The following is a 14,588-nucleotide window of genomic DNA, read 5'->3' as shown; positions in this document are numbered from 1 at the left end:
TTGGTAAACCATCAATGCGACCTGTTGTGACAGAAAGGAAAACTGAAGTGAAATATGTACCCATTTATGTAAGACATGATGCTGATCGTATCTGTGGAGTGGTGCTGTATTACCGTAGATCCTGAGGCTTGAAGAGAGAATAACTCTCGCACCCTCCCACTCCTCTTCCTGACCTCCAAATAACAGCCAACCAAGCCTTTGACTACTTTACATCGACTATATAAAACAACTGAACTTACCAGTCAGAGTAATAATCTACAGGGATCCCAGTGAGGTAATGGTTTAATGCTTTGGAAGGCATTTCTAACATAGAACTTCCGTAAAAAATGCAAGAAAACTTACCAATGGTTTCTATCTGTTAAATGCTATATACTGAAAACCATACCTCTTTTTCATGACTGTACCATACCATCAATAGTTCATTGTTTTTGTTGAGAAAATATCTTCATCATATCAATATTAGCCATTCCAAGAATGTTTGACATCTATAGTTTGTCATTAGTTCACTGTTTTTGTTGAAAAAATATCTTCACCCTATCAATACCAGCCATTCCACTGTGCAACATGCATAGTTAATTTCACTAATTCAATGTTTTGTCTGGTTTGAAAAAATATTTTCACTAAATAACTATAAGGCATTTCATGACTACATGAGGTATGATGGCTATATTGATATATTTGAATCATGAGACATCACATCTCCTGGTCAACAGCAATATAATCATGAAACAGAACGTGTGTTACAGCACTCATGTTGTCTTTTTCCCAATCTACGGACTACTGTCATCCTTTTACCGCATCCCGAGTTAACCTGTAACGGGGGTCTGCAACCCGCGGCTCTTTAGCACCGCCTTAGTGGCTCCCTGGAGTTTTTTAAAAATGTGTTAAAATGGAACAAGATAGGGGAAAAATATATTTTGCTTTATTAGGGTTTCTGTAGGAGGACAAACATAGAAACAACCTTACTAATTGTTAGAAATCCCATTGTTTATATTAAAACATGCTACACTGATAAGAGTATTTGACGGGCGCCGTTTTGTCCTACTAATTTTGGCTGACCTTGAACTCACCGTAGTTTGTTTACTTGTACAACTTTCTCCGACCCTGCCAAAGAAAGACGTGTTTATGCTACTCTTTCTTTGTCTTATTTTGTCCACCAAACAAATATGGAGTATCCTAATTAGTCTCCGGATCTTAACCCCATTGAAAATATGTGAGACAAGATGGAACTTTTAATTGTAAAGAAACAGCTTCAAAACCTTGAGGATTTGGGAGTGCAGGAGTGGAACAAAATCTCTTTAGATACGTGTGCAATGTCTGACTTGTGTGCTTTACTTTGAGATCAAAAACATATTTCACTTCATTAAACATAAGCTAATTTATATATTTTGTAATATATAATTAATATAATACAATAACATTATATATTTATTATTTTTGTAGTATTAAATCAAAGTATTTTTTTTTTTACGTTGTCATCCTGGTAATTAATAAACCCACTATACAATATTGACTTTTCATATCTTTGGAAGGGGACAAACTTACAAAATCACTTTTCTCCCCATCTGTTATGTCCATGTAGTTGTAAAAAACAAAAAACAGCCTATAACAAAATCAGTGAGTTTCCTGGAAGCATCATAAGATCGGTTTTTGCTTTGAATCTTTTCATACTTGTTCTAAGCCACCTTACCTTCATGTTAATGACAGGAAGCAACATAACTAACATAATTAGCTCTGGCAGATGGTTTTAAAACAATGTAACAGCGATCAGCTCAAAATCAACTGGAAAGTGAACAGATATTACAAGCGATGTCAGGCATGACAAAGAAAAATGTTCCGACTATGACCTCTGGTCCTTGCAAAAATGTTGGTTGAACAAAGTAAATAAACATCTGTGAATGAAATGTATCCATCCTCCGTATACAATAAACTCTGTGATGAAATCCCTGTATCTTTAAAACATATGGAAGCCAGCCAAATGTGGACTGTTTTAACATTATTGGAAAGACGTCTGTACTAGTTGGTCAAAGTCAACAGGGGAAGTGGGATAACTGACTTCAGGACTTGGACCAATTGAAATGTATTCAGTCTCATTGTTGTATTGAAGACATTGGCTGAAGTGTCCTATGATGGATGACGTATCAAATTAACAGATACTGTATAAGAGATGGATGGGGCTAGTTAAAATAAGGACACTCACCCTTGGCTGCCAGTTTTCATATTGTTTCTGCAGGTTAGCCCCAATGGTCTCCAGGGCTTTCTGTGGACTCATCGATAGAGGATCTGACAAACACAAAGTCACACCTTTAACAATCCAGAGTTAGTCATTGTATTTTACTCACAATACTGATGAATAAATGTGAGTTGGAAATAATAGTTTTTAATGTCCGAATAGCGATTCGTATTTGTTATGATTCGGAATTGATTTTTATTATAAATAAGTTTTTTAAGCCTTCACACTTTTTTACTTTGTGTAGTGTTAAGGGTTTGGTAAAGATTTTCATAGTGTCAGGGGGTCGGGTTCAACGCGCTTCTAATGTTACCTAGCATGGATTAAAAAGAAATATGGTCTCATATCTCAGTTTTTCAATGTGGAGGATTCCCACTAGCTTCCTCAACCAGGCTTCAAACTTAGGTGGTAAGTAAGATTTCCACACTCTCAAAGTGCATCTCTTTGCTATGACCATACCACAGGCCACCACTGTGCTAACATTCCGACCCATCTTGTCTAAAGTGTTATTAGAAATGCCAAGCAAAGCAGTTTCAGGGACAGGATCCAGATTTACTTAAAGTACATGAGAATACCACCTGAAAATCGAACTCCAGAAATCTTGAATCTCAGGGCATAGATAAAATTGGTGTGCAAGTGTGCTATCTGATCTCTTGCACCTTTCACACAAGGGGGAGGTTTGGGGAAAGATTTTATGCAACTTAACCTTCGAGTAGTGTAATCTGTGTATAACTTTGAATTGAATCAATTGTAACCTAGCATTGACTGAGCAATGATGAATGTCATTTAAAGCTTCTTTCCTTATCTCACCTTGAATAGTGATGTTGAGATCATCTTCCCACATTTGTTTAAATTTAACTTCAGGCTGTGCATGTTTGTGTGAGAAAATGCACACCAACTTTGAAATCAAGCCCTTTGCTTCTGGTGGGCCAAGCAGGAGCTTGAAGAAAGAATTTTCCTCTGGGAGGGAATTAGATTATGAGATATTTTGTCTTATGTAATGACGTAACTGTAAATACCTAAAGAAGTTTGATTTTAGCAAGTTATATTTATTTTGCAATATTTCAAATGAACAGAGACGCTTATCAACATAAAGATCTTTTATAGAATAGAATAGAATAGAAAGTAAATGGTAAATGGTTATACTTGTATAGCGCTTTTCTACCTTTTTAAGAAACTCAAAGCGCTTTGACACTATTTCCACATTCACACACATTCACACACTGATGGCGGGAGCTGCCATGCAAGGCGCTAACAAGGACCCATCAGGAACAAGGGTGAAGTGTCTTGCTCAAGGACACAACAGACGTGACAAGGATGGTAGAAGGTGGTAAATAGTAAATAGTAAATAAGCAAATGGGCTACAAAGTAGGGCTGCGAATCTTTGGGTGTCCCACGATTCGATTCAATATTGATTCTTGGGGTCACGATTTGATTCTAAATCGATTTTTTTCGATTCAAAAACGATATTTCCCCGATTCAAAACAATGCTCTATTCATTCAATACATAGGATTTCAGCAGGATCTACCCCAGTCTGCTGACATGCAGGCAGAGTAGTAGATTTTTGTAAAAAGCTTTTATAATTGTAAAGGACAATATTTTATCAACTGATTGCAATAATGTAAATTTGTTTTAACTATTAAATGAACCAAAAACATGACTTATTTTATCTTTTTGAAAATATTGGACACAGTGTGTTGTCAAGCTTATGAGATGCGATGCAAGTGTAAGCCACTGTGACACTATTGTTCTTTTTTTTATTTTTATAAATGTCTAATGGTAATGTCAATGAGGGATTTTTAATCACTGCTATGTTGAAATTTCAACTAATATTGGTACTGTTGTTGATAATATTCAGTTTTGTTTCCCTACTTTTGGTTTGTTCTGTGTCGTGTTTGTGTCTCCTCTCAATTGCTCTGTTTATTGCTGTTCTGAGTGTTGCTGGGTCGGGTTTGGTTTTGGAATTGGATTGCATTGTTATGGTATTGCTGTGTATTGTTTTGTTGGATTGATTAATTAAAAAAAAAAAATAAAAAAAAAAAATAAAAATAAAAAATATACCGTATTTTCCGCACTATAAGGCGCACCTAAAAACCACAATTTTTCTCAAAAGCTGACAGTGCGCCTAATAACCCGGTGCGCTTTATTACGATTCATTTTCATAAAGTTTCGGTCTCGCAACTTCGGTAAACAGCCGCCATCTTTTTTCCCGGTAGAACAGGAAGCGCTTCTTCTTCTACGCAAGCAACCGCCAAGGAAAGCACTCGCCCCCATAGAACAGGAAGCGCTTCACCCGCCCCCATAGAACAGGAAGCGCTTCACCCGCCCCCGGAAGAAGAAGAAAAAACGCGCGGATATCACCGTACGTTTCATTTCCTGTTTACATCTGTAAAGACCACAAAATGGCTCCTACAAAACGATCCGGTTCATAAAAAGACGCAATCTCTCCATCCGCACACGGATTACTACCGTATTTCACAGCAACTGAACCGCACTGTGGAACGGGAGCACGTACGGTGAATATTCGCTCCACAGGGAATGAGAAGTCATCCTTCACTGTGGTTCTAGCTTGCCATGCTAACTTCCACCCATCCAAAAGAGACCTTTCCAGCCGGCGTCATCATAAAAGCTAACTCGAAGGGATGGATGGATGAAGAAAAGATGAGCGAGTGGTTAAGGGAAGTTTACGCGAAAAGGCCGGGTGGCTTTTTTCACACAGCTCCGAAGGCGAACACACCTTCACTAAGACGGGCAGATAGCGCCGGTCGACATACGCCAACATCTGCCAGTGGATCGTAAATGCCTGGGCAGATAGTTTCGGTCACAACTGTGGTCCGACCTTTCCGGAAGGCAGGATTCACAGAACTGCTGCACAACAGTGACACTGACTCCGGTGACTTCGACGAGACGGAACCGGCCATTTTGGATCCCGTATTCGCCCAACTTTTCAATTCGGACACCGAAGACGAAGAATTCGAAGGATTTACGAATGAAGAATAACTTCAGAAGGTGAGCGCTATGTTTATTTTGTGTGTTGTGACATTAACGTTCGAGCAACATTATGTTGCTATTGTTCTACACCATTTTGAATTTTACTATGTTTGTGATTGCACATTTGCGTACATTTTGGGACAGAGTTGTTAGAACGCTGGTTTTCAATATATTATTAAAGTTTGACTGAACTATCTGACTGTTTTTTTGACATTCACTTTAGCGCAGCGTTTTTTTGACATTCACTTTAGCGCAGCGTAGGCGCGGCTTTTAGTCCGGGGCGGCTTATTGGTGGACAAAATTATGAAATATGTAATTCATAGAAGGTGCGGCTAATAATCCGGTGCGCCTTATAGTGCGGAAAATACGGTATATATATATATATATATACCGTATTTTCCGCACTATAAGGCGCACCGGATTATTAGCCGCACTATACGGAAAATACGGTATATATATATATATATATATACCGTATTTTCCGCACTATAAGGCGCACCGGATTATTAGCCGCACCTTCTATGAATTACATATTTCATAATTTTGTCCACCAATAAGCCGCCCCGGACTATAAGCCGCGCCTACGCTGCGCTAAAGTGAATGTCAAAAAAACGCTGCGCTAAAGTGAATGTCAAAAAAACAGTCAGATAGTTCAGTCAAACTTTAATAATATATTGAAAACCAGCGTTCTAACAACTCTGTCCCAAAATGTACGCAAATGTGCAATCACAAACATAGTAAAATTCAAAATGGTGTAGAGCAATAGTAACATAATGTTGCTCGAACGTTAATGTCACAACACACAAAATAAACATAGCGCTCACCTTCTGAAGTTATTCTTCATTCGTAAATCCTTCGAATTCTTCGTCTTAGGTGTCCGAATTGAAAAGTTGCGCAAGCGTGGTATCCAAAATGGCCGGTTCCGTCTCGTCGAAGTCATCGGGAGTCAGTGTCGCTGTTGTTCTGTGAATCCTGCCTTCCGGAAAGCTCGGACCACAGTTGTGACCGAAATATCTGCCCAGGCATTTACGATCCACTGGCAAATGTTGGCGTATGTCGTCCGGCGCTGTCTGCCCGTCTTAGTGAAGGTGTGTTCGCCTTCGGAGCTGTGTGAAAAAAGCCACCCGGCCTCTTCGCGTAAACTTCCCTTAACCACTCGCTCATCTTTTCTTCATCCATCCATCCCTTCGAGTTAGCTTTTATGATGACGCCGGCTGGAAAGGTCTCTTTTGGCAAGGTCTTCCTTTTGAATATCACCATGGGTGGAAGTTAGCATGGCAAGCTAGAACCACAGTGAAGGATGACTTCTCATTCCCTGTGGTGCGAATATTCACCGTACGTGCTCCCGTTCCACAGTGCGGTTCACAGGAATATCAGTTGCTGTGAAATACGGTAGTAATCCGTGTGCGGATGGAGAGATTGCGTCTTTTTATGAACCGGATCGCTTAGTAGGAGCCATTTTGTGGTCTTTACAGATGTAAACAGGAAATGAAACGTACGGTGATATCCGCGCGTTTTTTCTTCTTCTTCCGGGGGCGGGCGGTAGCTTACAGTAGAAGAAGAAGCGCTTCCTGTTCTATGGGGGCGGGTGCTTACCTTGGCGGTTGCTTGCGTAGAAGAAGAAGCGCTTCCTGTTCTACCGGGAAAAAAGATGGCGGCTGTTTACCGAAGTTGCGAGATCGAAACTTTATGAAAATGAATCGTAATAAAGCGCACCGGGTTATAAGGCGCACTGTTAGCTTTTGAGAAAATGTGTGGTTTTTAGGTGCGCCTTATAGTGCGGAAAATACGGTATATATATATATACTATCGATTTTTCCCACACCCCTATTACAAAGGCTCCTAATTTTGCTGCTCATGTATGCAATTACATATTGGGTCATTTCTGATTGTTTTATTTTGTCAAAATTATGAGAAACAAGCGGGTACAAAATGGATTATTAATCTACTTGTTCATTTACTGTTAATATCTGCTTCGTTTCTGTTTTAGTATGTTCTATTTACAGTTCTGTTAAAATGTAGAAAGCACATATTCTTCTGTAGTTTGGATACTTTACATACGTTTTAGGTGATACTACAAATTCGGGTATCGATCCAAAATCCAATGGTTACAGGTGTGTCCAGGGACATATTTCCTGAGTTTATAAACAATAACAAAAATGATGTGTTATACTAAAAATATCGACATCATCAATGTACAGTTGACTATATACAGCTCTTGTACTTGGTATCGTTACAGTCGATATTTGTATAGTTCCACCCATTTGTTTATATTGAAAGCACTAGCTTGATGTTAGCCGTTAGCTATTGTATGAACTTTTCGATTTACAAACTTTTTGATCTAGCCAAATATGCCTCCGTGTGTCTGTGTACGAACGCTTCATTCATTCATTCATTTTGTGTCCCGCCTGCAGGCACAAAGCAGGGCGCAGCATTTTTGGAAAGGTGGCGCCTCTACGTCACTTGCTGCACAGTACACTACTACCGTAGTCACTTCTCTGCATGTGTGCCTGTTCTGTTTTTTCACCTATTGACAAGCGATTTTTTATCTTTACAATCCAAACAACAAACAAAAATAAATGTGTGTTACTGCGTTCTTGTCTCTCATAATGAATGTGAATAAAAGACAAAATTCCCCCCCAAAAGCAATTCCCCTTTAAGTAGAAACACACATCGAAATAGACAGGTTCATCCTATCATATTATTTAATTTGTACTGTACTTTTAAATTAATTCATTTATTGAGAGGCAGCCAGTTTAGGTTGTACCCCGTCTCTTGCCCAAAGTCAGCTGGGATAGGCTCCATCTCATCCGTGACGCTAATGAGACCAAGTGGCCTGGAACATGAATGGATGAATGAATTAATTTGTTAACATTGGGAAAACTCACCAATCCAGCATTCCAACCGAGCGCAGGGTGATGTCTTGACCACATCCGGGGGGTCCACCCCGACATTGAGACACAACACCAGGGCGACACTCACAGTCTTCATCTGTGGAAGAACAACAACAGAGTATTACTACTAATAGTTCAAAGTCTTAGATGTGATTGGGTTTGAGGTTTTAAATATACATGTTTTGTTTGCCACTAACTTGAATAAATGCTATAAATACATTCAGGGTTTGCCTCAGATTGCCAATTTACTTGTGGCAGTGTGGGCGTAGCTCGGGGCATGGTCAATATGAAGGCATACAATTTGCATAATCCGTGCTGATGCATATATTTTCTTTAAAAAGACGAAACATACAGCAGTGACGTGCGGTGAGGTTGATGGCGGGTGAGGCACTGACTTCATCACAGTCAGATTTACAAACATATGAACCCTAAAGAGTATCTTATTCACCATTTGATTGGCAGCAGTTAACGGGTTATGTTTAAAAGCTCATACCAGCATTCTTCCCTGCTTGGCACTCAGCATCAAGGGTTGGAATTGGGGGTTAAATCACCAAAAATGATTCCCAGGCGCGGCGCCGCTGCTGCCCACTGCTCCCCTCACCTCCCAGGGGGTGATCAAGGGGATGGGTCAAATGCAGAGGACAAATTTCATTACACCTAGTGTGTGTGTGACAATCATTGGTACTTTAACTTAACTTTAACTTTACACATACAAACTGTAGCACACAAAAAAAGCACATTTAATAAAAAAAAAACGTTATTATGGTCTTACCTTTACTTAGAAATTAAGTTCATGCACCGCAACTAAAGCCCTCACTTAAACTTTCCACGTGCAAGATTGAATCTATTTAAAAAAGTGTAACCGAGGGTTTATAAATGTCGCCTATACTGTATGAAACTACAAAATAACAAACACGGAGGCTCCAGATTACACGAGGACCACTTTATTTACGTTCTTTCAAAAACCTCCGCAACGTGACATCACTTCCGCTCTTAGCGCCTTCAAAATAAGAGCTCAAGGCATATACTGTATAACAGCGCATAACAGGAACTTAACATCACAAAGAGGAAAGCCCATGAAAATAGGTTACAAAAGTTATTTAATAAGAAGCCAAAAAGTGCAAAAACAATAATGTTCGTGTTGGAGGAGTTGTGAATTAGGTACACCTGCAGTCTGCAGGTGTATCTGCACAGCAGGCCAGCAGTTAGCCGAGTCATTGCGCAATCCATGTTGCGGCACTAAGTGACGTGCCTCAACTGGCTGCTGTTCACCGCACCGTCTCTTCTCAGTATTTGAACGGCAAATGTGAAAATTCTGCGATTTTGAATAAAAATAATCTAAAACTGGTGAAGTTAAATGGAAAATAACTTTATAGTATAATCACTGGATACATATAACAATCTAATTTTTTTTTTTTGTCCCTGCAGTCATTCACAACTCCTCCAACACCAACATTATTGTTTTTGCACTTTTTGGCTTCTATTGAATATACAGTAAGTTGAAAAGAAATGGCAAATCATTGTATTCAGTTTTAATTTACGATTTACACAACGTGCCAACTTCACTGGTTTTGGGTTTTGTAATACATAACATCACATTTACAGCTGCACAATCGAAGCATCGGATCTGGCTGCTTAATTCAACACACTGTATCCAAAAATTAAAAAAACATGATGCTATGCACGTAGGATGGGCGAGTATATCTACTTCCAGGTGTACTGAAGGCAAATGACACAAATCATGGCTTTAATGCATTTGCCTGCTTCCCTAAAACAATAGGTGCTTTGAATTGCACTCATTTGCAACTTTTTCCTCCGTAAGGCCGAAATCACACACATTATTTGAATGTTCAAGTTGTGGGTGACTCAAAAGGAAATTGACTTTTTTGCAAATTACCACCAATATTGCCTTTCTTTCGGCAGCACTGAGATTTCTCTGCTGAAATTTGATACATATACAAATTTGCTTGCTCCACCAAGAGCTCCAAGTCAGTGGCTTTGAATTTTATTTTGCGTTTACGGCAACTGTCCTCTCCCAAACTTTCCATCATTGCTGCCGGTACGACACGCAAACTCCTCATTTAAATAGGGTGGTCTTTACCACTTCTGCACCTGTTTTAAATTGTACGCGCACCATTAATAAATCACACGCAACATGCTATTTTATCGACTGCACACGCTGTTTACCGCAAGGTGTTTGGATCTTAGTACCGTAAATTTCGGACTATACGCCGCTCCTTTTTTTACTACACTTTGAACCCTGTGGTTTATAAAACGGTGCGGTTAATTTATGGATTTTTCTTCGTTGACAACCGTAATACAAATTGCTTTTAAAAATACCCAAAGCAAAAACACTGAGAAAGTGTTTTATTGTTTGTGCTATGACGCCATCTTTTGGGAGTTCGCTTACTTCAGGTGCTGCAGTGTCCTTCAATTTAGTGCATTCAACCGGACGTAGAGTGCCGTTTAGTCTTCTAGCCATCCATAGCGGTTCTACTCATATGGAATCTTCTTTCATAACTCCAAGCAACGTTTGTAAGTTTTACAGTACAACTAAAACTGTTTATACTTACTAAACCGTCCCATGTGTAATGTCTGTAGCAGTGTTTTCATGCATATTTGTAGATTATTGTAATGTAATGACGCTAGTGTCGTCAGCATTAGCTAATATGTTAACACATTTACATTTTGTTTCAGTTTCACAAATTCCTAAGTAAACTCGCCAAGACGTCATTGTGGAGTTAATGAGTTTTCAGCTGATTAGCCGATTGGAGAGCTAGCTTCCGCAGCTAGTGTGTCCATGAAGATGACTTCTGTTTTGTTTGATCAGCCGTTTTACTGCCGTGTTACAGGCACCGTTTGGAAACAATTAAGGTATGTAAATAAACATTTACATAATCTTTCTGTGTAAATATCCATTTTGCAACATGTATACTGTATATGCCGCTTATAGTCTGGTGTGGCTAATTTATGGAAACATATGAGGCTGTTCAGCACAAAAAGACTAAGTCAAAATAAGACAATATATCAAAGAAAGAGGTACATTATTATTGGAATGTACACTAAAAAGCAAGCTACACACATGCATGAAAGGAAACTTCACTCATCTCTTTCTCATCACACTTTGTAACCCATAGCTAACAATACAGCTGTTCTAAGGAAGTAAAGAAAAATGAAAAAGTATTGCATATTTGAACGCATATTCAAAGCCATCACTACATGATATTTTACACACACCCTACCAGATGACTTTTTGCAAGTCGTGATGCAGTCTCCGTGTAAGCATGTATGTACTACAAGTGACACCCTGCTGTCAGGAAGGTAAGGGTTAGGTCGACCGCCGTTGTTAAGGTAATTATAGTGCACTTCATTTTGCCACTGGCTGAGTAAAAGGTCAGTGTGCATGAGGGACATAACCTGGCCCGAGACAACCACATAAACAGAATTATATCTCCTCATTCATTCTTACCCGACCGACTCAGCCATCAGCCTTTTCCCACCTGCGTAGTGTAGGTCACAAACTCATTCTTATCATTAAGAAGTATTGTGTGAGCGCTCCAAATGCTTATTTTCCACTGCAGCGGTTCCAGAGCCAGTATGGAGTAGGAGTTCAGATATTTTGCTAGAAGGCGCCGGCCAATACTGAGTTTTTTTAGTCCGACTCAGACCCCACAACCGTCCTGGACCAAGGAGGCTTAACTAACTGTATAATGAAGTGGGCGGAATTACTTTACGTCAGACCTGGGACAATTAAGGCCCGGGGGCCACATGCGGACCATTAAACTTTTTTTAATCTGGCCCGCCGGACATTCCCAAATATTTTTTTAGATCTTTAAGATGGAAACTGTAGCTGCCATTATGATGTGCAGTGATGTTTTCAAATGACCGTAAGTCTTGAACTATACAAAGTATTTCAATGGTTGGAATCAGCGCTTTTGCATGATATACTAGTTACTATGGTCATCTAATTAGTTACTATAGTAATCTAGGTCACAGCAGCTCAGACGAGGCACCAAGCAGTGTGGGTGGGGAGCGTTTCCACAGAGTGTTTCCACAGTGTCTGCCTGAAATGCGGGTGTCAGAGAGAGACACAAAAGGAGATTTTTACAACAAAATTCTAAAGCTTAGTGATGTATCAGATGTATCAAATTGAAAGTTTTTTTTTACCCGTCGCGTTCATATTTCGCCGTGTTTGCTGCATTTTTGTTGTGTTGTGTTAGAACAAAGCAGCCGTGTGTTCATGTTATGCAATGCCCAAGTGCATTTGTCATTTGAATACATGCGACTCGGTAATCTATTCTATGAAAATTTTAAAAACTGGGTTAACTATGTAACTGCCAAAAAGCAGGTAAGCAAACCTTAATTTAAGCCGCACTGTAGAGGAAGCCAAACATCTACATCAACATCTTAGAGAGAGACATTTATGTCTAAGATATACTACAAGGAGCCTAGCCTAGAAGAAACCTGGGCAGGTTTGCCCTTTAAAACACAACAGTGGAAATGACAGCAGCCTTTAGAGACATATTAATGTCAAATCCACAGCAAAGGGAAAAAATGTTACTGACAATGTTAGTCAAATGTCAAAGAAAAGAGATTTTTTTTTTTTTTTAAACAACAGTAACCCCTGTGCTTTCTAAAAACACTGGAATAAAAATCTTAAGTGGAATCCCGGTTTATTCAAGTGAAAGGTTAAATCACATCAATGTTAATCAGAATAGCATTGAGGACGGTGTTGGAATAAATACTTTGTTAGGATAATGTATTTGTTTTTATATACATGTGCTTTGTAGACTTAAGAGAAGACATTCTACCGTGTACCCCAGGAAGTCTTGTGGGGAGTGCTCAGAGAGTACGGGGTATCGGAATGTCTGATTGTGGCGGTCCGCTCCCTCTACAATCAGTGTCAGAGCTTGGTCCGCATTGCCGGCAGTAAGTCGGACACGTTTCCAGTGAGGGTTGGACTCCGCCAGGGCTGCCCTTTGTCACCGATTGTTGGGGAGGAGACCCTGCTCCAAGTGGAGGAATTCAAGTACCTCGGAGTCTTGTTCACGAGTGAGGAAAGAGTGGATCATGAGATAGACAGGCGGATCGGTGTGGCGTCTTCAGTAATGCGGACGCTATATTGATCCGTTGTGGTGAAGAAGGAGCTGAGCCGGAAGGCAAAGCTCTCAATTTACCGGTCGATCTACGTTCCCACCCTCACCTATGGTCATGAGCTTTGGGTTATGACCGAAAGGACAAGATCACGGGTACAAGCGGCCGAAATGAGTTTCCTCCACCGGGTGGCGGGGCTCTCCCCGGGGAAGACCCAGGACACGTTGGGAAGATTATGTCTCCCGGCTGGCCTGGGAACGCCTCGGGACCCCCCGGGAAGAGCTGGACAAAGTGGCTAGGGAGAGGGAAGTCTAGGCTTCCCTGCTTAGGCTGCTGCCCCCGCGACCCGACCTCGGATAAGCGGAAGAAGATGGATGGATGGATGGAATTTATAATTTTTATAAATGTATAATATAAACTAGGGATGTCCCGATCCAGGTTTTTGCACTTCCGATCCGATACCGATATTGTTTTTGCACTTCCGATCCGATACCGATACTGACCGATACTGGCCTATCCGAGCATGTGTTAAAGTTTAAAGTTATTTAGCCTACTTAGTTGTCAGAATCATGTTGAAAAGGGTTTTAGTACTCTTGATAACAACTAGCCAGCTGAATTAGGGGAGTTTGAATAATACACAATTGTTGGTAACAAGAAACTGACCTGTTTATTCAAGGATAAACACAAAATAGACAAAATTATACATGACAAACAGAAATGGCATCATTGAAACTAGGGCTGGGCGATATGGCCTTTTTTTAATATTGCGATATTTTAAGGCCATATTGCGATACACGATATATATCTTGATATTTTGCCTTAGCCTTGAATGAACACTTGATGCATATAATCACATCAGTATGATGATTCTATGTGTTTTGATTGATTGATTGAGACTTTTATTAGTAGGTTGCACAGTGAAGTACATATTCCGTACAATTGACCACTAAATGGTAACACCCGAATAAGTTTTTCAACTTGTTTAAGTCGGGGTCCACTTAAATTGATTCATCCATCCATCCATTTTATACCGCTTATTCCCTTTGGGGTCGCGGGGGGCGCTGGAGCCTATCTCAGCTACAATCGGGCGGAAGGCGGGGTACACCCTGGACAAGTCGCCACCTCATCGCAGGGCCAACACAGATAGACAGACAACATTCACACTCACATCCACACACTAGGGCCAATTTAGTGTTGCCAATCAACATTCATGATACAGATATATACTATCATATATATACTATCATCATAATACAGTCATCACACAAGATAATCACATTGAATTATTTACATTATTTATAATCCGGGGTGTGGAGTGGGGCGCCGGATGTAAGTGTCAAAAAGACAGCCAAAAGAGTTTGATATGAGAATAAATCTA

General features: G+C 40.0%; 1 protein-coding gene across 6 annotated transcripts in view; it reads right to left on the bottom strand.

Annotated features, from left to right (window-relative positions):
* rptor (regulatory associated protein of MTOR, complex 1) overlaps positions 1 to 14,588 on the bottom strand; it is a 442,693-nt gene that overhangs the window by 360,990 nt on the left and 67,115 nt on the right. For all 6 annotated transcript variants that reach the window (XR_009818028.1, XR_009818029.1, XM_061988411.1 and 3 more), the window contains exons 3-4: positions 8,111 to 8,213; positions 2,201 to 2,283 (exon numbers count right to left, since the gene is read on the bottom strand). Coding sequence is in view for 4 of the 6 variants with exons in the window: in XM_061988411.1 (XP_061844395.1) it covers positions 2,201 to 2,283; positions 8,111 to 8,213 (186 nt within the window). In the remaining 2 variants the exon portion in view is untranslated. The remainder of the gene's footprint in view (positions 1 to 2,200; positions 2,284 to 8,110; positions 8,214 to 14,588) is intronic.

Source organism: Nerophis lumbriciformis, linkage group LG27 (genome assembly GCF_033978685.3).
Source record: "Nerophis lumbriciformis linkage group LG27, RoL_Nlum_v2.1, whole genome shotgun sequence".
NCBI classification, from domain to species: domain Eukaryota; kingdom Metazoa; phylum Chordata; class Actinopteri; order Syngnathiformes; family Syngnathidae; genus Nerophis; species Nerophis lumbriciformis.
Note: the sequence above shows the minus strand (reverse complement) of the source record. Positions and strands in the feature narration are given on the sequence as shown.